Genomic DNA, 21,759 nt, shown 5'->3' on the forward strand with positions numbered 1-21,759 from the left:
ATTCTGAATTCTTTATTTTGCAAAAAAAATGAAAATGTCCTTAAAACCTTTAATATACAAGTAGATACACAGTCTTGTGTCAAGAGCAAACCATGAAAAGAACCATCAGATACATCATGTTAGAACTTTAGATATGATTAGTTTTGAAGAGCAAGAAAGAAGATAGAAAACTATAACTAAGAAGATTGAGCCCAAAAAGGGATAGAAGGCAAATACTCAGAGTCTTTCAACCTAGTCACCAACAATATACGGTCTTCCTGGGAATAAGACAGGAGCAGACTGAGAACAGACCCAAGTCTGAGAGTAGCCCAACTAGTAACCAAACAAAAATTAATATTCCAAGCATAGTTACACTAAAGGCATTGTCATGGAACAGTATTGTTTCCTTTCCCTATGGCTAATCAGGTTACATTACCTCAGATATATTAGCTTACATTTCCCCCATGCTGAATCACATTTTATTATTCTCATTGTCTAGATCCCTTTGTCAGGAGAAGGGCTTTTAATTGTGCATTTTCCCAGCAACTCACAAAACAGAGCCCTGATTTGAGCTGTTAGATACTCCCATTAATGTATGATAAAGGGCACAGAATTTCATGAGTTCAGTCAGATCATCATCCACATTTGGATCTTTCCAAGAATAATTTTTGAATTCTGGTCTGCTGGAGAATAATACTATTGTCTTTAGATCAAATGTAGATCAATAAAGGCCAGTACAATGTGAAAAATATTGACTTCCAGTCTGGAATTTTTCATGAAAATAAAACCTGAATTGAACTTTTGATGGAAAGAGCCAGTAAAATCATAGCTTGCTAGAATCAGATTTTACCAGATAATCTCTTTATCTCATAATTAGCTAGTGACTGTCCAATTTTCATCTGTAATTGTTTACAACAAAATGGCTTTAATATTATGTAAATCTAAATCTTCTTGAGGACACAATTACAAGTGAAAAGCTTATTTAACTCAAAGAATTTAAAAAAGGTATCTGACATTTTCAGCGCTACCATACCTAAGGTTAGTGTGAAAAACTTTAAGGGCCAAATCTTCAAAAGTGACCTTTAATTTTGCTCTGTTTTTTTCCCCTTCAATACTCAAAAGATAGTGAATTAAAACTACATTCAAAAGTAGAGGCATGGTATGGCCCCTTTGAAAACATGGGGCATGTTGGCTCCTTAAGCCTCTCAACAGCCCACACTATGAGTAAAGATTTAGACAAGACTACCACTAGAAGAAAGGAAGACTGATGCTAATCCCATTTGCTAGACACGGTCCAACCTGCCCCCTTATGAAGCATAGGCCCCAGGTAAATAGTAGTATATGATCATGTAATTAAACATTATAATATAAATGCAGAGTTAAGGCTGCACCCACAACCTCAACTTAAGCATTTCCTAACTTTTGAGTGCTTCCATTTGCTGCCTTAGCATTCTTTTAAACATATTATGCCATAAAAACAAACAACTGCTCCTCTGCATTTCTTCAGCTCATTCTAAGGATTACAGAGAACTTTGTAAACCAGAATCAACTAAACATCCCAAGACCCCTGTGTGCTGAGGAAGTACCTTTTCCCCCATTTAATAATGAGGTATCAGAAGGCTAAGTTACTTGCTCGTGGTCATACAGTAAGTCTGTGACTGAGTAGAACTCTGATTCCAATTCCTGTGCTTCAACCATACAACTACTCCTTCCCTTTTATGTATTACTAATGGTTACTTATGTTATAGTAACAACCACCTGCAGTGATAAAAACTGGGCCCTATTGGGCTAGGCATTGTGTAAGCAGAAGGTAGACATGATCCCAGTCCCAACCAGCAAGACCAGTCTTCTTCATGTATACCTTGTCACACTCCTATAAAAATGCTTTTCAACTTTCTTATTAGCATGGATTAGATTTGGACATTAGTAAATATCATTAGAGTTGCAAGACAGCGAAGAGAAAAATCAACTATTTGTTTATAAAACCCAACTGAGGGGCCTGGTTGCTCTCTTTCACATATAGCACAGTCTTGAAGTGAATAATTTTAAAGGAAAATTCAAGTATTATATTGTAGCTCTGGCCCAAAATTTAGATTCTGATCACGTGTACCCACATGAGTATTAAAAAACCTAACAAGAGAAATGTTTTCATGAAATTACATTTTGAAAATATTTCAAGGTTTTTGTTTTTTTTTTTTTATAAAAGCCCTTCAGTACTTAAAAACAGAAACTTGAAAAGAACCAGCTTAATTTCACTGCCTAAGCTAAATGAAGTGCAAGAAGCAAATAAGCAGTACATGTAGGGCTTCTGTTTTGGGGGTTTAATAATTTCATATTTCTGGATTTATTTTTAGTGTATTTTGAGTTGTATGTAGATGTCCAAAAATTGGAGATTTTCAGGGCTTTCTCTGCATATACTGTAATGAGCAATGTATATGATATACTTTATAGCATATACTACTATAATGAATAATTTCTTTGTAATGTTCACTTGTGCACTTTAATGTAGTGCTGTTTCAAAGAGCACCAAGTTATAGCATACGGAGAAACATTTAGTGCACACCAGGAGGGTTTACATGGACCAATTAACGCACAACACATTAGAGCACTTTAGAAATCACACGCCTCATAGTTCGCCTTACTGCTCTGTGTAGACAAGCCCTTAGCTACAAGTAACCATTTCTGGTGGTTATTGGATAAACACCTCTCTAATATTTTTTCTTGGGGTATTTTATCAATGTTTATTAGTTAAAGACAAAAAATCAGAAGCCCTGAGTAGAAGAATTTCAAAAGATCTTAATTGAAAACGAATCGAAACCTTAATTGAAACCTGTTTTTGGTTACAAACATAATGCATAAATATTGTACAAGAATTAATGTTGAGTTCAAACCAAATGTACAGTAATAGTAATACATTAATATAAAAATTATTTCAATGAATTCTTAGAAAATCATCAAAGTCAAGGACTGCATTATTTTATGGGCTCAATGTTCAGTATGGCTTACCAGGAATAAGGGTTTAATAGAATCTATATTAATTTAACCAAATTTGAATACATGGAGGTCAGACAGCAAAATTTTTCTGTAACAAATCATGTTCCGAATTTTGATGACCCAGCAATCCAGACTGAGTACGCATAACCCAAGGGCCAGACTGTCCCTCCCAAGCAGTGCTTAATTTGTAATGAAAGAGGTGTGGGGACTCAAGCAATCTTTTTACTCTCATAACTGACATAGCAAGTCTAAAGGTGCTGGGGCTATGAACAGCTAAGCCTAGAGGTGCCAGGTCTCAGTCCTGGCATAAAGTAAGCCCTGCCTCCAGGGTTAAAAGTTGTGGAAGAGCACTTTTTGCTTGTAAATCTCCATAAGGAGATTCCTCCAAGATTCTCCTGCATCATCCTGTTTACTCAACCCTTTCCTCTATGTGGAAAGCCCTTTGCAGGGCCCGGGGTGGTGGTGTCCAAGAGGCGTCATCCATGGGAGGATCTAATTAGGGAGAATCTAGGTTTAAGATCTTAGTAGCAACTTTGGAACAACATATGCCTTAGGAAATAATTATAGCATATGTCTTTTTAGCTTGTGTAACAGGGAGATCTATCCTCTTTAAGGAGCAGTGGGGATTGGAGCCATCCAACGTGTTTCATGACATTGCCTCTTTAAGGAATAGGTGTTTAAAGGAGCAGTGGACAAGCTTGGAGAATCGGAGCCAGAGGGTAATCAGGGAGCTACCTCCTGAACAGAATAAAAACCCAGCTAGTATTTGACTACAGGAGATAGAAGAGGTTCTGTGAAGCGGGGTTGGAACCCAGATACCAGTAGGCCTGGGAAGCCTGCTTGAGTCGGTACCCAGCCCCATGCAGGACGGCTGAGGAATCGCTTACCCAGGGGTTCAGATTTGAGACTCCAGGGAGCAGGGTCGGATGAGGCCTGTGGAAAAGACTGTCCAGAGAAGCCATGGTTTACAGTGTGACTGAGCTCCCTGCCTAACAAGTAACTGGAGGAGAAAACTGGGAACCTGAAGACCTGCTGTACCCTATTTGGCAGGGCTGTGGAACTATGGCAATATTAATTTGTTCTTCTCTTTATGCAGCACAATTTGGAATCAAGAAACAAAATATCTCAGTTATTTCTCAAAAACTTTTACTGAAAACCAGCTTCCCACACCCAAATGGAAGGTAATTACTGGAATGTTATTTGTTCTACTCTAACTTTCTAGGTCTTCCTAGTTTCACTTCTTGTCTGGTTAGAGAGGAATGGGCTCTCACATCTTTTACTTTTGAATGTTATAGATACTCCTGCTCTTTTAAGTCAGAGAATCTAGTGCCATTTCAGTGGGTAGGGATGAAGGTGATAAATGTGGTTAATAAACCGTCCAGCAACATTTTAAATTTAATTCAGCAGAGAGTTTCATCGCTGCCTGCACTACTGGTGGCCCTCTCTGGTTACACAGATCTTTGTATCCTTATTGAAGTATTTTTGTAATCTTTTGGTGGTGCTTTCTCATTTCTGCCCAACTAACTTCTAGTGACATGCCCATTAATCTTGAAATGAGTTAGATGATTAAAGAAAGGCGAAATGAAGAGAAAAAAAGTTGAAATAGGATTTTAATCACAAAGAGGAGAGAATTTAATAATTTAGACAGCTCCATCTTTCCAGATTCTCAAACCCTAAAGCACAACAGAAAAGGAATCGGAGAAGGTCCATCCTTACCAAATTTGTCAGATTTAGGGCCCAATCCTTCAATCTTCATTTATGTGACTTAGATACATTCAAGTCAATGGGACTACTCATGTGAACAAGGGCTGCAGGATAGGGTGTTACCTATTAGCTTTAAATGTCCCTGACATTTAAAAATAAATCACAAATGTCCTAATTCCAAAGATATAGGGAAAGCTCCTATTGGCTTCAATGATCAGAAGGGTTTGGGCTCTTAGTATTTGTAAAGTGCTGTGAGACCCCTAAATGAAAGGTACTATTCTACAGGAGTGTAAAACACTATAAAAGTACAGAGTATGAAGTTATCCCAAGGGCTTAAAATGACAAACCCTTACCTTGAACTTTTTTGAAAACCCTCGAACTCATGAACTTTAAAAACCTGTCTGCATAAAAACTTGGTCTGTGGACTGAAACAGTGTCCTAAAAAGACAGAAAAGACCTTAAAGTTACACTCTTCATATGCAATTCAAGATGATATGTGCAAGAGAAAAACCTGACACATTTTGGGTAAGTTATATCATGCCCTGTTTGGGAATTCATGCAAGGAGATCTAGGATTTTACCTTCTCAGAGGTTACTGTGTAATTACTACACCCCTCTGCCACCCATTTTCTTTCACTGTAATCTTGACAAAAGATCGGTCTAATTATTTTAAGCATTCAAGACAATTTAGAAATACCCCTTTATAATTTATTCGATTCATATTTTACAAAGTCTTGTTCATATTTAAAAATGTGTCATTTCCCTTTTTGGGTAAAAATCTCAACTGAAGGCTCAATATTCAAACATGGGTGCCCTAAAACGACCAAATTCCTTATTGGAATGCTTTAATCAAGCACTGATGGGCACTTAACATGGCAGTGCATCTAAGGGCCCACTGAATACCCTGGGGCCAAATTCTGCCCTGTGTGAAATTCTTTGCAACTGGACTGATGTTGATTAGGGCACAATTTGAGTATTTAATTGACTTTAAATTAGTTTTGGGGATGGATTACTCCATCCCCATTTTAGTTGTATTGTGAGGATAGTTTTGTGTAACCTGGTACAGTGTAGTTATAAGGATGATCTGGTCACCTTTGCATGTGTATCTGTTTTTCTTTTTATCTTTTATTTAAAAAAATTAAACAATCAGCAAAGTAAGATGAACATATGTCAGAAATCACATAACTAAAATCATTAAGGAAAAACATACTGAAACAAAATCACATCTAATTGCCTAGATACCACAGTGATGGGTGGATTATAAACGTAATAGCTCGCTATCTTAAACAAGAATCAGAATTTTATTCTGAAAAATGCTAATAATTTAAGAAGCAACTTACCCCATCATATACAAGTGCTTTCCAGGAATGTTCTAGCTTCTTCATTAACCTAAGCAATTAAATAAATTAAAAAAAAAAAAAACCACGTTGTGAAATTCCCTCATTTTGCAGCCATCTCAGAATACTTTATTAAGATAATGGCTTAACATACAGCAAAATATTTCCATTCTAAACTGCCACTTACCTGTAAGACTGTAGGATATCAATAATACCCATAAATAGAAGCAGCTTTTCTCCTTTATGGCTTTTAGCTGGAATGCCTCCCATTCTAATGGCAACAACAAAATAATTTTATTAGATGTTGTATTTTATCAGACCTTTTTAATGTCATTATTTAGAAGGTGAACTGCATTTACTTTAAAAAAAATCAGCAGCATTAAGGCTAGTTGTTGAATGCAAGCTGCCCAGGGCTTCTTGTCTCCTCACTGGGAGCAGGGGGGTGGCGGGGTGTGGAGGGGGGAAGCCACCCAGGGCCTTCTTGCCCTTGGGGAGTGGGGTCCAGTTGCCCTTGCGTCCCACCTCCGCTCCCCCATCCAGCTCCTGAGCCGTGAAAAATCACAAGACAGCCAACATTCCCAGCCAGGAGTGGGGTCCAGCTGCCCCAGCTCTGGGAGCAGCTGGGCTCTAGGTGCCTGGCTTTCTTGTCAATTTCATGGCAGAGAACAGCCAGTGTACGGAATGCAGTGTCTACACAAAACACTGCATTGCCCTAACCATAGGCACCGACTCTGTGGGAGCTCCAGCATTGGAGCATCCACGGAAAAAAAATTAAATGTTCACTTAACACCCGCCGGCAGTCCTGCTGATCAACTCCTCCCTCTCCCTCCCAGTACCTCCCACCCGCTACGATCAGCTGTTCTGCGGCATGCAGGAGTTGCTGGGGGAGGAGGGGAGGAGCAGGGATGGGGCGCGCTCGGGGGAGTGGGCGGAACTGGGCAGGAAGAGGCAGGGCGGGGCGGAGATTTGGGGGAAGGGGTGGAGCAGGGGCAGGCCTGGGACTGAGCAGGGGTTGAGCACCCCCGGGGAAAAGGAAGACGCCAGCGCCTATAGCCCTAACTACACAGACATAAGCCCTCCGCCTCTCGTTTATTATGCCAGCAGAGCAAAAGAGTGACCTGAACGGGCTGAGCATTTCATTGTGTACACCTCCACTGTTTTGTCGACAAAAGCTTACTTTTGTGGACAAAAAACTGTGTAGTGTAGACAAGGCCTTAGAAGCCAACATTCAATTGACTTTCAATGGGGCCTAGGTTTCTAAGTCTCCTGGGCACTTAAAATTTTACCCAACATCCCTACTCATGTAAATAATGCCAGAGGATTTTTGATGATCCTATGCTTTAAGACTCATTGAAAACAGAACACTTCCAATAACACAAAGTCCCCACCACCATGCTTGAGCATTGGTTCAGTATAACTCGGCTCATTCTTGGATGCAAATGAGAGTGTAATATTGTACACCCTGGGCACAATTCAGCTCTTTGTCTCAACTTATATTCTCGTGCTTCAAACATTTGAAGTTGTGAATAAATAATAATAATAATGCCTAGCTCTTATATAGCACTTTTTGTCAGCAGATCTCAATGTGCTTTACACAAGGAGGTCAGTATTATTATCCTCACTTTCATATGGGGAAACTGCCGCACTGGAAGGTAAAGTGACTTCTCCAAGGTCACCCAGCAGTCCAGTGGCAAAGCTGGGAACAGAACAGTATTATCCTCCCATTAATTTGTTGTAAGTTTAAACCCATGCTTCATTAGCATTAATGGTATTTACCTGCATAACTCCCTGGTTAACGGACAGTAAGCCCTTTTCAATGGGAAATTAAGTCTCTGTTATATCAAGGATTGATTACACAGAATAAGAATGCTGACTGTAACTCTCTTATTAGCACGGAACATACATCAAGGATAGAATAATTTGAGGAGCCCTTGATTCTTGGAATGACAAAAGTTGAAATGTTTCACCCCTTTCTGTAAAATGTATCTGTCACAACCTTAAAATTCTCTGCATGTCACAGCCTGTTGTCAGACATTAAGGTGACAGAAGTATTGTCTTTTGAATGTGATATAAAGCAGAGGTGCTGATCACCATGGTTATTAAAAATTCCATGGCACTCTTTGTAAGTGAAGGAGTCTTAACATCGATGTCCTGGCTGAATTCCAGCCTGGATAATTACAATCTGCCTATCTAAAATTCCTCTGCAGCTTCAGTTAGATAGGAAGAGGAGAGTAATATGTTCTAAACTGTAGTGTGGTGTTTCTGTAACCTGTTAAAATATCTGTCTTGTTCCACCTCAGCAGTGGCTGCACTTCAACAGTTGGTGAAGCAATTCCTGTGTATGCAGTGAGTACATTTCTTTGGGATGACAGGCACTACAGAAATATCAATATAATCAATATCAATAATCGCTTTGCTCACAGTGCTGACACTGTTTACAGTTAAACAGAGATTATGTGTTGAGGTCTTATAAAAGATATATAATGAAAGTCATTACAAGTGAGTTCACTACGTGCCGATAAATTGTTCTAAATTAGAACTGCAATTGCTATCATGTATTTAAAGATGAATAAACTGAATCAAAGTTTTTATTTCCTGGTCTCCAGTGAACCTTGGTATGCAAGCTTGGAATGTTTTTTAAGAAAGCATTTAGCTTAATCCTTCAATCACTCCTACGTAGCGCCTTCCTGGATGGGAAGCTAGCCAGAGTTAGATTTAATACAACGTAAAACAGTTTGCAGAAATAAAAATTTAGAAATTCCCAGTCAATTTTTAACAGATTTTGGGGACTTACGTATTTGTAGCTTCTGTGGTGACAGATTCCCCAGACTTTCCAGGACCCTGTATGGATTCCATGGCTGTAGAATAGAGAACTTTCTGTCCCCCAGGACGTTTGGCATCAGATGCATTCTGGGAACTCTCCCCATCCTTCTCTTTTGTGATACTGTCCAATACATGGACCCCCAGCAGCAGACTATAATCCATGATTTTAAAGCTTTCCAGCACCTATTAATGAAGAAGGACTGCGTGTACTGTAACACACACAAATGACTACACACAATTTAAATTTCTGCTGTGTAATTCAACAACTGGAGAAAATCCAAATAAAAGGAAAAAAACCCTTACAGGTATGTCAATATAATGGGTTTGACGACGACAGTTTGCAGAAACGTTAACCAAAGTAATATTTTTGTACTAGCCTCCCACCTTCTGTCTGAGATTCCCAGAGCAACTTACAAATGTTAATAAGCTAACCATCACAGCACCCTTATTAAAAGTTGGAAAACTAAAGTACATAGAAATGTAAGGCCTAATTTAAGGCCATTTTCAGCTGGAGAGTTTGCCTCACCAGCAACTCCATTTCATTTCTAGTGAGGAAGCAGTTAATTAGTTGTCTTCTACTCTGATGCACTATATACATTATTTTTACCCTATCTGCTATACATATACAAACCCAGTGCTGAACAAAATCCTTGAAGGGCAGATTTTCAAAAAGGAAAAGGGGCAGTCAAGATGCCCCACTCCCATGAAAAGTCATTTGGCATCTAACTCCCATTTGTGCCTTTGACAATCTCTCCGTAACAGGCCAAAACTGGCAAATATAAACTTTATACTTGAACTATGACTTGATTTTTAACTAGTTCCCTCCCCTGGTCCTACCAATCACATTGACTCCCTGACCTTGACAGGTTCCACTTCCCCATTCTTGCAAGTATGTAAGAGATTCTAATCTCAGTTGCATCAGTATGAATCCAGAGGAACTCCATTAAAAGGAAAAACCTCTCTCTGAGTCAATTAACTGTTCTTAGGATCTCCTTCAGTCCCCCTTTTTACATTTTAATACTATATCAGAATCAGCGACAGATAGGTATTGTATCAAACATCCTGTATGAAAGCCCTGTTTGGCACAGGGATAGCAACCTATTTAACTTCCTGTAATCTCAAAGAGAAATATGGAGCAACGGGTGCCCTTTTCTTCATGCAGCTCAAGAATAATTTAACACAGATTTTGATACAAGATGCCTTACTGATAATGTTGTAATTTTTGGCACTGAACTGCAAAACGTTATGTCATTTTACCAGGAACAAGAACAATTTGATTTTACAGAGACAACAAATGAAGCACAGTAACTCCAGGTGTGCCAATTCAGTCACGCTTATCAGAGCGGACTGAATTGGTGTTTTACACAAAACACTGGGTTAATTTATGAAACCCAGTGCACATACTTGCATTTTCAAAAGGAGATCAGAAAAGATTTCAACATAGCTGGGAGATCCACCACCTATGAAAACACTGTATCTTACCAACCATTGACTACAGACTTGGATGTGGGGAGGCTGTTTTATTCAATATGCACATTTCTAAAGCACTGATCACTGTAGTAACTAGAAGACATACATATACACACACTTGATATTAGCATCCGTTCTATCCCCATTCTGCAACTCTTGCATCTCGTGTTACTTTCCTGAATTAAATCCTTTTTCATAGCTGTCTTCCATGAGAAACATCAAGGCCTCCTTCTACCACCATTGTTAATGTGGAAAGGCTTGCACAAAAAGTCTTACATTGTACCCTAACTGTAGAAAGGTCAGGTCTCACTCTGATCTCTGGGGATAACACATATCAAATGACTGAGCAAGTGGTCTGAATATAAAGGAGGTAACTGAGCGAAGTCGAACACACACATCTTGCAGAATTCTTCTATAAAAGAGGAACAGGTTGGCTTCAAACAAAGTGCAAGAAAAGTGCCTCCATACAGTCAAACGCATGAGATGAAGCTATCAGCACCCCAGCACATCCTCTGATCCTGCTAATACAGGCTTTTGGGCAACAGTAAAATAAAAGAATCTAGAATAGCACATGAGAAGATCAGGAAAATCTAATTCATTACACAGAATGTGGGACTGATGGGTCACTAAACACTTCCTGGTTTATGGCACTGGGAATCTGGAACTGCCAAAACAGTGTAGTTAAGGAATACAAGGTCCTGTATTGCATGAATACATTAGAATACTAGAGTCAGGAACTCACACAAGTATGGTTCTCTTTGCCCCTGCCACAGTAAATAAAGTTTGTTTTAAAAAGGTTTATTTTCATAGGTTGCCTATTTTTATAAAACTAGATGGTCCAAGATGACTTGTGTGTGTGCCATTTAAAATGGAGAGAAAGCGGATGCCTAGCCTATTGCACAAACATAAATAAAAAGGTAAATTAACATTTGCCCTTCTGAAAATACTACTCCGGTATTGCAGCCAATATCAGTGTCTATGTAAATCCTGATTTCATCAACTAAATAAGTTTGGGAAGACGGTGCCATTTTCATTTGTGCGCTTCACTTAAAAATCAGGTCACATTCTTTGCTTTAATGAAATCTGTGCTTGCCCCATTCTCTACCCCTTTGGGATTAGATACTTCATGGTTCCGCTGAATTAAAATCAAGGTCTAACATCAAATTAATATCTGATACAGTCTCTTGAAAGACTAAGGTGTATATCCAGCTTGCCAGTGCAGAGGGATATATTGTGCAATACAGAAGAACTCTTACTGAAGTGATCCACCCTCATCTCCTTTTGCCCCTGCTCCTTGCGCTAAAAATTGACTAAGAGTTTCATTGCTGTCCTCATTTTTGTTCCAGGATCACTAAAACTAACCATGTACTACTACTTAGCTGCTCTAAATTTCTTGGAAACTGAAGTGAGCAAAGTGACATTTTTTCCCAGGCAGACCCTCAGCACATAATTCATTTTTACATGCAGCAACCTATGTGAACCTTCGGGTAGGTCTACACTACCCGCCGGATCAGCGGATAGCGATCAATATATCGGGGGTCGATTTATCACGTCTAGTCTAGACATGATAAATAGATCCCTAAGTGCTCTCCCGTCGACTCTGGAACTCCAGTGCCGTGAAAGGCGCAAGCAGAGTCGACGGGGGAGCAGCGGCAGTCGACTCACTGGCGTGAAGACACCACGGTAAGTCAATCTAGGTATGTCGACTTCAGCCATGCTATTCTCATAGCTGAAGTTGCAGACCTTACATCAACTCTCTTCCCCCTCCCCTCCCCCCCATGTAGACCAGGGCTTACTGTAGCCATTTGAATCCTATTCTTGCTCTCTAGACATTTAACTGCATAAACCAGCTGAACAGATCCTGAATAAACTGAAATAATAATACTCTGAAATATTTTCAGTGTACATTAAAACAGTGACTGCTGTATAAGTTGCCCCTTCTATTCTTAACTTGTACTGTACAAAGATTTAACAGGATTGTCAAAAATAGTGTCCAGGCTGAATGTATTATGTGCTAAGAGACAATACACTGTCAAAAAGAATATGCCATAAGTAAATTATGAAAAATTCTTCTCCCTCCCTCCCACACACATTGCCATTTGAATGATTGGGTTCTCTCTCTGCTGAGTCTTTGAGTTAGTCAGGGGCTCTGGGAATAACCCTAGCGAGAGCCAACCACATAAGCTACCACCTAAGCCCACAATGAACCAGCTAGCTCTGCCTCTGAGCAGCACTGTGTTCCTGATGCTGCATGTGCTGTAGACAGACTAATGATGGGGTCTGCATATATAATATTTGGCCACAGGCTATCACAGCACACGCAAAACTATTACAGTGTGGTAAGACTCCTCACAATAGAACTGCTAAACAGGTTCACAAAAACTAATATTATGAGCACATGGAATACACAATCAACCTTTTCAGATTTTGCAAATAGATCATTTATTTTCTAGATGTATTTTGTTGATCCTGAATTTAGTAATACCACCAAAGTCCATCTGAAATCCAAAAATGTACATCTAGAGACTTGAACTGCTGATTTCAATAGACTTTGGATAGTGACAATAATATAATTGCTAATGTTACTGATAAAAAAAATACTTGACCAGATTTTTATCTCTGAATACATTATGCTAGAAGAAATGGAGGGTTATTTTGGATTTCAGCTGATGTGAATGAGATCAGAATCTGGCCTTCAAACAATAGCTGACTGCCATGGAAACATCCCACGTGTGCTACAATACATGTTAGGCAAAGCAGAATGAGATACAAAAAAACTATGGGCCTTACATAAGCCCACAAAATAAAATAAAATTTGGCCATGCAGACATCTATCCCTGGTGCTCCATAACACTGCAATGGGTACTCAGATGCCGTATGAGCTGCAGCATTTGGACACAACAGATTGAATTAAGGCTGGAAGAAAATAAAGCCTAGATCTGAAGTTCTTCTGGGAAAAGAGCTTTTTGTCCTTAACTCTGAATTTCCTTACTTTAGTAGGTTTAAGTCAGGCCATTAATGTAGCTCTTTTAAAATTTAATTTCCTCAGTCAAGTTCACAATGTTCTCTGCTAATGCAATAAAAGAAAAATACAGACTGCAATAAAACTCTTTCTGGTAAAAAAAAACAAACAAACAAACAAAAAAACAGTATGAAGTAACTGCCCTGTTCTTAAAAATTCATGATCACAACTAGATTAACTATTGTTGCTTCTGTAATAGCTATTTTGAATTTCTGCTATTAGTGGGTTAACGACTCTAATACTATGAATTATGAAATTAGCTTTGGAATAGGTGGGCCCAACTTCCATTGGGTGGACTGGACAGATACCTAGTTACTCAAAATCTGAATTTGGCCCTTTAGTTTTGTTTGCATTCCAATTAAAAATAGCAGACAGACACTTAGGCTGGTCAGATGGAAATTCATCTTGACATATGCTAACTAGAAACAAACAGGAAAATGACAAATTTCCCATTCCCTCCCCCTATTTTCTGTCCAGCTCTATTTAGCATTTAAATATTGATTTTCTTCTTCAGAATACTTTAAAACCAGTAACTCAATCCTCATAACACTCCTGTGAGGCATCTAAGTATTATCTGAATTTTAAATTGGGAAAACTGAGGCAGAAAGGTTAAATAACTTGCCATAATAGAAGAGAGAATGTAAGAGCAGTTTTTAGAACTCAGAAATTTTTCGTTCCCTCACCAGCAGTCATATCATCTCTCTTACTCAGCAAAATGGAGGTTGAGGCTATTTGACTCAGAATTTTCCAGAGAGCGCTACATAAAAAATCCCCCTTTTCTCTTTTTTCTGGAAAAGCTAGCACTTGAGAAAATAATAAAAAAAACTATAATGCATCTTCTAGTACATTTGCCCGTTTCTAGGTCCTTAGCATTTTGATTGACAACTTTTCGTCATTTGTAAAACTGCTCCTGTCGAAATAGTACATCTAATTGCTTAGCATTAGATAATGGATGTTTTGTTTCAACACTGCCCAACAGACTATTCATGCACAGTGACATAATTCTCCCAATGTGTAAAGATACATGCCAGGTCTAAAACTAAGCTACCGCATACCCAACAGATACACCACATCGGGTAAACACCTGGAACACAAGCCATCTAAAACTTAGATTTCAGCACTGCAGGTAAGCGTGCTTGCCTTTTTTTCCCCCCCCTTTGAGGCAAAAATTTCAATCAGAATGTTCTACAATAAGACCTTTTTGTCTAAACCAAAAGTCTCCAGTTGGTCATCCTCAAAAACTCCTTCACATGTCCCTTTTCTACAATACATGTAAACCTGATCATCAGAATTTTTCAGGTGATATTTGAAATGCTTAGTACAAACAAAATTTGTTTCTATACAAGGTGGAGGACACACAAATTCTGGATAAACTGGGTTCAGACAAGGTTTTTTTTTTGTAATCCCACAACAATTTAGTAAACCTTTCAGTTACACGATTAGAAGTTTTTATACAGAAGCACATTGATATAATTACTGGAATCTTTTGCTCACTTTTGACCCAAGTAGGATAGGAAAAAAACCCAAACCATAAAATTAGGACATTGTGTGGTTTTGCAATCCCCTTTGGGGAATTTTGGTCCATAAACTCACACACTAAATAGATGCTGCTCATCTGGATAGGCTTTGCCCTCTGTGAGAGTTATAATATGGACAACAGTCGGAGATACAAGGAGACCGTTTAGAGGTCTAAAGCAGCGGGTCTCAAACTGTGGGTCGAGACCCTGTTTTAATGGGGTCACCAGGGCTAGCGTTAAACTTGCTGGGACCCAGGGCCGAAGCTGGAGCCCCATTGCCTGGGGCCAAACCCCAAGAGCTTCAGCCCTGAGTGGCAGGGGTCAGGTTACAGGCCCCCCCACCTGGGACTGACACCCTGGTGCTTTGGCTCCCGTATCCGGGATGGTGGGGCTCAGGCTTTGGCCACCCCCACCTGGGGTGGCAGGGCTCAGGCTGTAGCATTGTCTTCGGTTCCCTCTCATGGGGTAGAGTAGTAATTTTTGTTGTCGGGGAGGGAGGGGGAGATCACCATGCAAAGACATTTGAGAACCCCTGGTTTAGAGCATGGTGGCTGGAAGGGGGCTGGCTGGGGAACAAGACTATGGCTGTGGTGGGTGTGGGAAGTGAGGATGGTTAAGGAATATTGTGGTCGGGTAAAAACTAGTCAGCAGAGGTTTAGGTGGGTGGCAAGTGGATGTCAAGTGTCAAGGAAAGAGCAATAGGAAAGATATCTGGAAGAGGTGCAGGTCCCATCCTCTCAACAGACTACCAAAACCCTATGTGCGTGCACACCCATTTCCTACCAGCCTTCTTCCTCCTGACAGGTGCTCTGTTTTTCTGATCTGGTCTGGTCTTGCTTGATTCAGCAGCGAGTGGAAAAAGTGACCAAGTTCACTGTTTTACTCATCTTCAATCAGAAATTTCCAAAGCTGCTTACAGATGACTCTGACATACAAGAGCGTGCTTTGTGTGCGTGACACAGGATGTAAAGATTTCCAGGAAAATCAAGGTCTTGTCATTGGCTCTGTTCTCTTAGAATACAAGTTTCTCCGCTTATGTTAAACTAACATGCTTTGTTGGGTAACTGGATTATAAACAACAGTTTGGAAGGGCCAAAGGGTCTGCACTACTTTGTAATAAACATCTATATCACCAAGATAATATTAGATTACCTATCAGCTCTCTTTGATGAATTACTTCACCTGCCTTGCACTCTGAGGGACAGAAAGGATGGTGTTGTAGTTAAGACACTGGACTGGGACTCCCAAGATAGTATTCAATTCCCAGCTCTACCATATTCTTCCCATCTGACCTTCAGCAAGTCATCTACTCTATCTGTGCCTCAGACAGCCTCTGTAAAATGGATAATCCTTCCTTTCGCCCATACTTTGTCTGTGCTGTGTATTTGGATTATAAATGCTTTGGGGCAGGGAGTATTTCAGGTGTACATCTTTTACAATGTATCAGGATAGTGCCTACCACAAGGATATTCTGATCTCAGTTGGAGCATCTTGCCAGTACTAACAATGAAATGTTGCCTAACTTTACTTGGCTTCTGTGTCATCTGAGAATTAGTTCAGGGAAAAACAAACTACTACCATACTGGTACCCATTTCCCAAAGGGATCTGACTGCTTTAAATTTAATTACTGTTAATATACATACATGGCCAGAATCATTCCTCAGATATGCACCTACACTCCCCCCACCCACCCAATTTCATCAATCATTTAAATATTTGCTCATTTTATTAAAAAACAATCCGATTTTCAGTTCAATCTTCATCTTTACCACAAAAATCTCTAAAAACTGCACAATTCAACTCTCTCCAATGTCTGTTACATTATTTCAATGTCTTTCATATCTTAGTGTGTAACATACATGATGAAGCTTCCACTTTTTTTTGGACAGTTCACATTTAAACAGTTTCTATTAATATTTATGGAACTGTAATTATGTCTATTGGAAATTGAGAATCTGTGCTGCGCTTTAATAATTTATTACTTGAAGCAAAGAACAACAGTGTAATGAATAGCATGATGATTAAGAATAAAACCAAGAAATTTAGGTCACACAGTTATCAAACTGACTCTGATCCATTTTCTATTTAACAATAAGAAATAAAGCAATGTTGATTTACATTGATTTACATCATGAAGTAAAGCTGGTCTCAAAGGAAAACCATAGGAGAATACTAAACTATAGGAAAATACTAATGGGCCCAAGAAGAACAAATTGATTCAGTGAGGTAGAATGCTTTATATTGGTACTGTATACTTGTATTTTTTTAAGCTTGAATATTATACATTGGAAATACGTATTTTCATTATATACTTTATCTATATAATCAACACTAAAAGAAAAGGAGTACTTGTGGCACCTTAGAGACTAACAAATCTATTTGAGCATAAGCTTTGAAGTGAGCTGTAGCTCACGAAAGCTTACGCTCAAATAGATTTGTTAGTCCCTAAGGTGCCGCAAATCCTCCTTTTCTTTTTGCAAATACAGACTAACACAGCTGCTACTCTGAAACCTATAATTAACACTGACATTTTAAAAATAAGTTTAGCTTTCAATTGTGTACTATTGCATAATCTGAAGAAAACAGTATTTTATACTGAACCAGTATCTATTATTCTCTTTCTCAGAGTCCAGAATTGTTTGTATAATATATTAAATGGCAAACATCTATGTTAAAGGAATATTGAGACTAATTTTAAACAAGATCATACAAAGGCAGGAAACACAGAAGTTAAAGGTATTTGTCAACTTGAAATCTAGTCACTGAAATAACAAATTGTTAAAAGCAGTTTGTTAATAAACTTGCCCCCAAATGCTCCTTGTTAGTTTTTGTGACTTTACAATCACATTTTCCCCCGCCTTTCAAGAAAACATTCTTCTCTCCTGCTGTTGCTGTATAAAAGACCCACACAAACCAACAAGAGAAAAACAGAGTAAGGATCTATTCCCGAAAGCTGATCTGTGTTGGTGGCCCCCTTGAGATCAGGGTCTAACAGACTGCACAGAAGTCCTGTGAAACATACAAATAAAAGTAACTGGCAATAAGATGGAGAAATCCACCCCCCCGCCCCCCAATTTCTTTCAGTTACAGTAAAATTAGAGTGTTACTTATTAAAACCGTAGGTAAAAAAAATCACCAGGACAAATGTTCTCTTTTTAAGTTCATGATGTTTCTAGAGTACCAATAGCAATTTGGCCATTGGGTATTTTATGGTTTATCTTGTCACAAATTTTCATTTGAAAAAAAAAAATTTTTTTAAGTGAAAAAATGGCCTTTTAATAAAAATTCTTCGTTTTCCCAAAACTGAATTCCCTGCCCCCCCAAAAACTGGAAAACAAACAAACAAAAAAATAAACAAAAAAACCACCACACACATACCCGGTTTTCCCTCCTTTCTTTCCTATCTGCTTTCCCTTTTTCAGTGGCAACGTGGAAAAAAGGGGGGAAAAAAGGGCAGTGGGGGAAAAGGGTACGAAGGAAGAGAAAAAAAAACTTTAGGATTTTGATGAAAAATGGACAGATGAGAAAACTTTTCAAAATTTGTGAGAAACATATTTACATTTTTCTACCAGCTACACTAAAAATATAAATATGTTTAACTAGAAAAACAGCAACAGGAAATGCTTATGTACACAATGCAGCCAAGTTAACATAGCCATTGAAACAATAATGGGATGTCTAGTTTAACATTACACTTCTACCTGAAATTTGTTTATCTACAGCTCCACACAACAGCTAAGACTAAAAGAGCTGAAAGATTGGATAATAAAAACCATAGGTGTAGTTCTTGAAACTATTTTTAACTTATTTTTTAAAATTGCCCAGATTTCAAGTGGGTGTTTAACTTTTGTAATTCCTAATTTGTTGTTGAGCCTTAAATATGCATTAAAGTTGATGGAATAATGTTTGCCGTAAGATAAGGGAAAGATCTATAGACTGTATATTAGGATACCACAAAGGAAGCACATTAGTCTCTGCTAAAATTCCTAGCAGATGCCTAAGGCACATGTTTCAGAGTTCTTAACTATTATATATTTTTAAATAAATATTTTCCCCAAACTACATAAGTGAGAATATCCTCCTTGTGGGTGGGCCCATGAGGCCACGAAGAGCCCCATTACAGTCAAATGGACTCCATGTGAGTAGAAGGGTCCATCCACACACAGATAGTTGCAGGATTTGGGCCTTAATCTTTAAAGCCTTGGCCCTGCTGTTAAATAGACCAGACAGAGATCATCATCCGAAATCTGGCACACCTCTTGTTAGCTTGCCCAAGTTTTAACTCTGGGATTTCTGTGAGAATTTCTGTCAAGTATCATATTTGTTTTAGGGCACTGGCTGATCTCTCCTGAAACACAACTTCCAACCTTAATTTTTTTTATTTTTATTTTTTTTAAATAACTGTTTGTTTGGGAATAAGCTCATGAATTGTACCTGGAATGGAATCAGTGTCTAGACAATTTGAGAGAGCACCCTGCTGGGTACGTACACTGATTCAGGGTTTACACTGCTCAGGACTCTCAGCACTCCCTTTTTCCTCCTGAATGCTGACACTCTAATGAAAAAGTGGCGGCTCAGGAACCATTTGTAAATGTGGGCAACTGACATTAGTTTAGTAATGACTTGATTACACAAGACCTAATAAAAAAACACACACAAAAAAAAAAACGTTACCCAGTACAATAATTGGGAGAAGGACAAAAGAAAATATCCGCATACATCCACCTTCCATTGTGGGGAGCTGTTTCAGTATTGCCAACTCTTGCAATTTTATTGGGAATCTCATGATATTTGGTGTTTAGCTCATGGAATACTGTGATTACATGAGAATCTCAGCTTTCATTTAAAAATAAAATCAAAAGTTTCTAGACTTCATGATTGCAAAGAGCAGTTTGAAAACGTGACCCAAGTGAACTCCAAAGTTTCAAAAGCCAGATAGCAAATACAGTAAAAGCGGTTTTATCCAGCACTTCACCAACCAGAAAGTTCTATAAACCAACATTTCTGATGTCCATTGAAATGCCGGTTTATAGTCTGGTTGGCATGGGGCCAGCCAGGGGAGTGCTGGATCCGTGGGCTGCTCTCCTCGGGCAGCTCCCCGCAAGCGGCAACCTGTCCTGGTTGCTCCTAGGTGGAGGTTTGGCAGGTGGCTCCGTGTGCTGCCCCCAACCCAAGCGCTAGCAATGCAGCTCCCATTGACTGGAAACTCCAGCCAACGGGAGCTGCCGGGGTGATGTCTGCAGGCAGAGGCAGTGCACAGAGCCACCTGCCACACCTCTGCCGAGGAGCAGCCGGGACAGGTGATTGCTTGTGGGGAGCTCCTCGAGGTGAGCGGCCCCTAGATCCAGCACCCTGAACCCCCATGCTCCAACCCGCTGCCCCGAGCCCCCTCCTGCACCCAAACTCCCATCCAGAGACCACGCTCCACATCCCAACCCCCTCCCTCTTAGTTAACTAGCATTTTTCACTTACCAGCACCCCCTATTCCCCCCCCCATTTCCCAGATAAAACAGCTTTTATTGTAAAAGGGATATAGAAATTATTATTTCGTAAAACCCTCATGGCTATTAAACTGACCTCATGATTTTTGAACACTTGTGGTTGGCAATACTATCGTTTCCTAAAAAATCACTGCTATAAAGCGCAGTTTTTCCTCCTTCCTCAAAATAAAACTGTCTCAGTTCCCACTCAAGGACAGGAACCTATACAAGAACAAACATATGAGTAGTTGAGCAAATGGTTAACTAGACAGCAGTATGCGTTCTACCAGGTAACAACAAGGTACTTCAGGGTCTTGTGTTTACTATTCTAGTCCCCCTCACCAACCCATTTAGGTTCATCATCAGGATCCCACTGAAGTTAATGGGAATTTTGATGAAATCCTGGATTAGACTTTTCTTTGGTTTCACCTGCAAATTTCAGATTCTAATCTGAATTCAACCCAGATTCAAATTTAAAGTCATGATCGCCTGAAATAGCTGAGTTTCACTTGATTCCATGCAAACACAAAGTGATCCATTAATTATAGAAAATAAACAGATGCAGATAGCTGCTCTTCCTCTCCCTCCCCGCCGCCAGTGGCATACATCAAGCAAGAATTTGGCTCCAGATACAACTTAATTTTAATACATCTTGACGAAGCTTAAAGTCTGATGTTGCATCATTTGCTACTGTAACCTTATATTCCCTCAATTTTGTATATAATATGCTGTACACATTATTTAATGGAAAACAGGTATTGTAATAAGCAATCGCAATAAACAAGAGCAGTGTTTTCTGAAGCAAGGGGTGCGTCTACCTGAGGGGGGAGCATCGCAAAACAAACAAAAAACAACCCTAGCTGGGGTGAGATGGTGAAAGTGGGAGCACACTCACCTCTCAGTTGTCTACCAGAGTCTCAGATTTGGTTTTACAAATTTGTCTACCAGAGTCTCAGATTTGGTTTTACTCTACCTCCTATGATTGCGAAAGTAAACCTTTAAAATGTGAGTCACGTGCAACTGACACATGAATGTCTGCTTGAATTTGCAGCGAGCCTGAAACAAGCAATCATTCTGAAGTGAGGGTTTCCCCAACTCCACAATGAGTTCTAACCGAGATGTCAATGAAAATACATGAAAATGCAAACAACGTTAACTACTTCACTGTTAATCAAACCATGCAGAAAGGGAGACGAAGTATCATTCTGAAAGTTTAAGTGATTGTTCATACTGGGTAGGCCTCTAACACAGAGGTGGGCAAACTACGGCCCGCAGGCCACATCTGGCCCACAGGACCCTCCTACCCGGCCCCTGAGCTCCTGGTCTGGGAGGCTAGCCCCCAGCTCCTCCCCTGCTGTTCCCCCTCCCCCACGCTGCTGGCACAATGCTCTGGGCAGCCAGGGGTCAGGGCTGTCAGAGGGCAGGGAACAGGG

The 21,759-nt window shown here is 39.5% G+C and overlaps 1 protein-coding gene across 2 annotated transcripts in view; it reads right to left on the bottom strand.

Annotated features, from left to right (window-relative positions):
- PIP5K1B (phosphatidylinositol-4-phosphate 5-kinase type 1 beta) overlaps window positions 1-21,759 on the bottom strand; it is a 130,103-nt gene that overhangs the window by 46,075 nt on the left and 62,269 nt on the right. For both annotated transcript variants that reach the window (XR_013346085.1, XM_077816413.1), the window contains exons 8-11: window positions 8,808-9,019; window positions 6,201-6,284; window positions 6,017-6,065; window positions 5,031-5,115 (exon numbers count right to left, since the gene is read on the bottom strand). Coding sequence is in view for 1 of the 2 variants with exons in the window: in XM_077816413.1 (XP_077672539.1) it covers window positions 5,031-5,115; window positions 6,017-6,065; window positions 6,201-6,284; window positions 8,808-9,019 (430 nt within the window). In the remaining variant the exon portion in view is untranslated. The remainder of the gene's footprint in view (window positions 1-5,030; window positions 5,116-6,016; window positions 6,066-6,200; window positions 6,285-8,807; window positions 9,020-21,759) is intronic.

This window comes from Eretmochelys imbricata, chromosome 5 (assembly GCF_965152235.1).
Source record: "Eretmochelys imbricata isolate rEreImb1 chromosome 5, rEreImb1.hap1, whole genome shotgun sequence".
NCBI lineage: Eukaryota > Metazoa > Chordata > Testudines > Cheloniidae > Eretmochelys > Eretmochelys imbricata.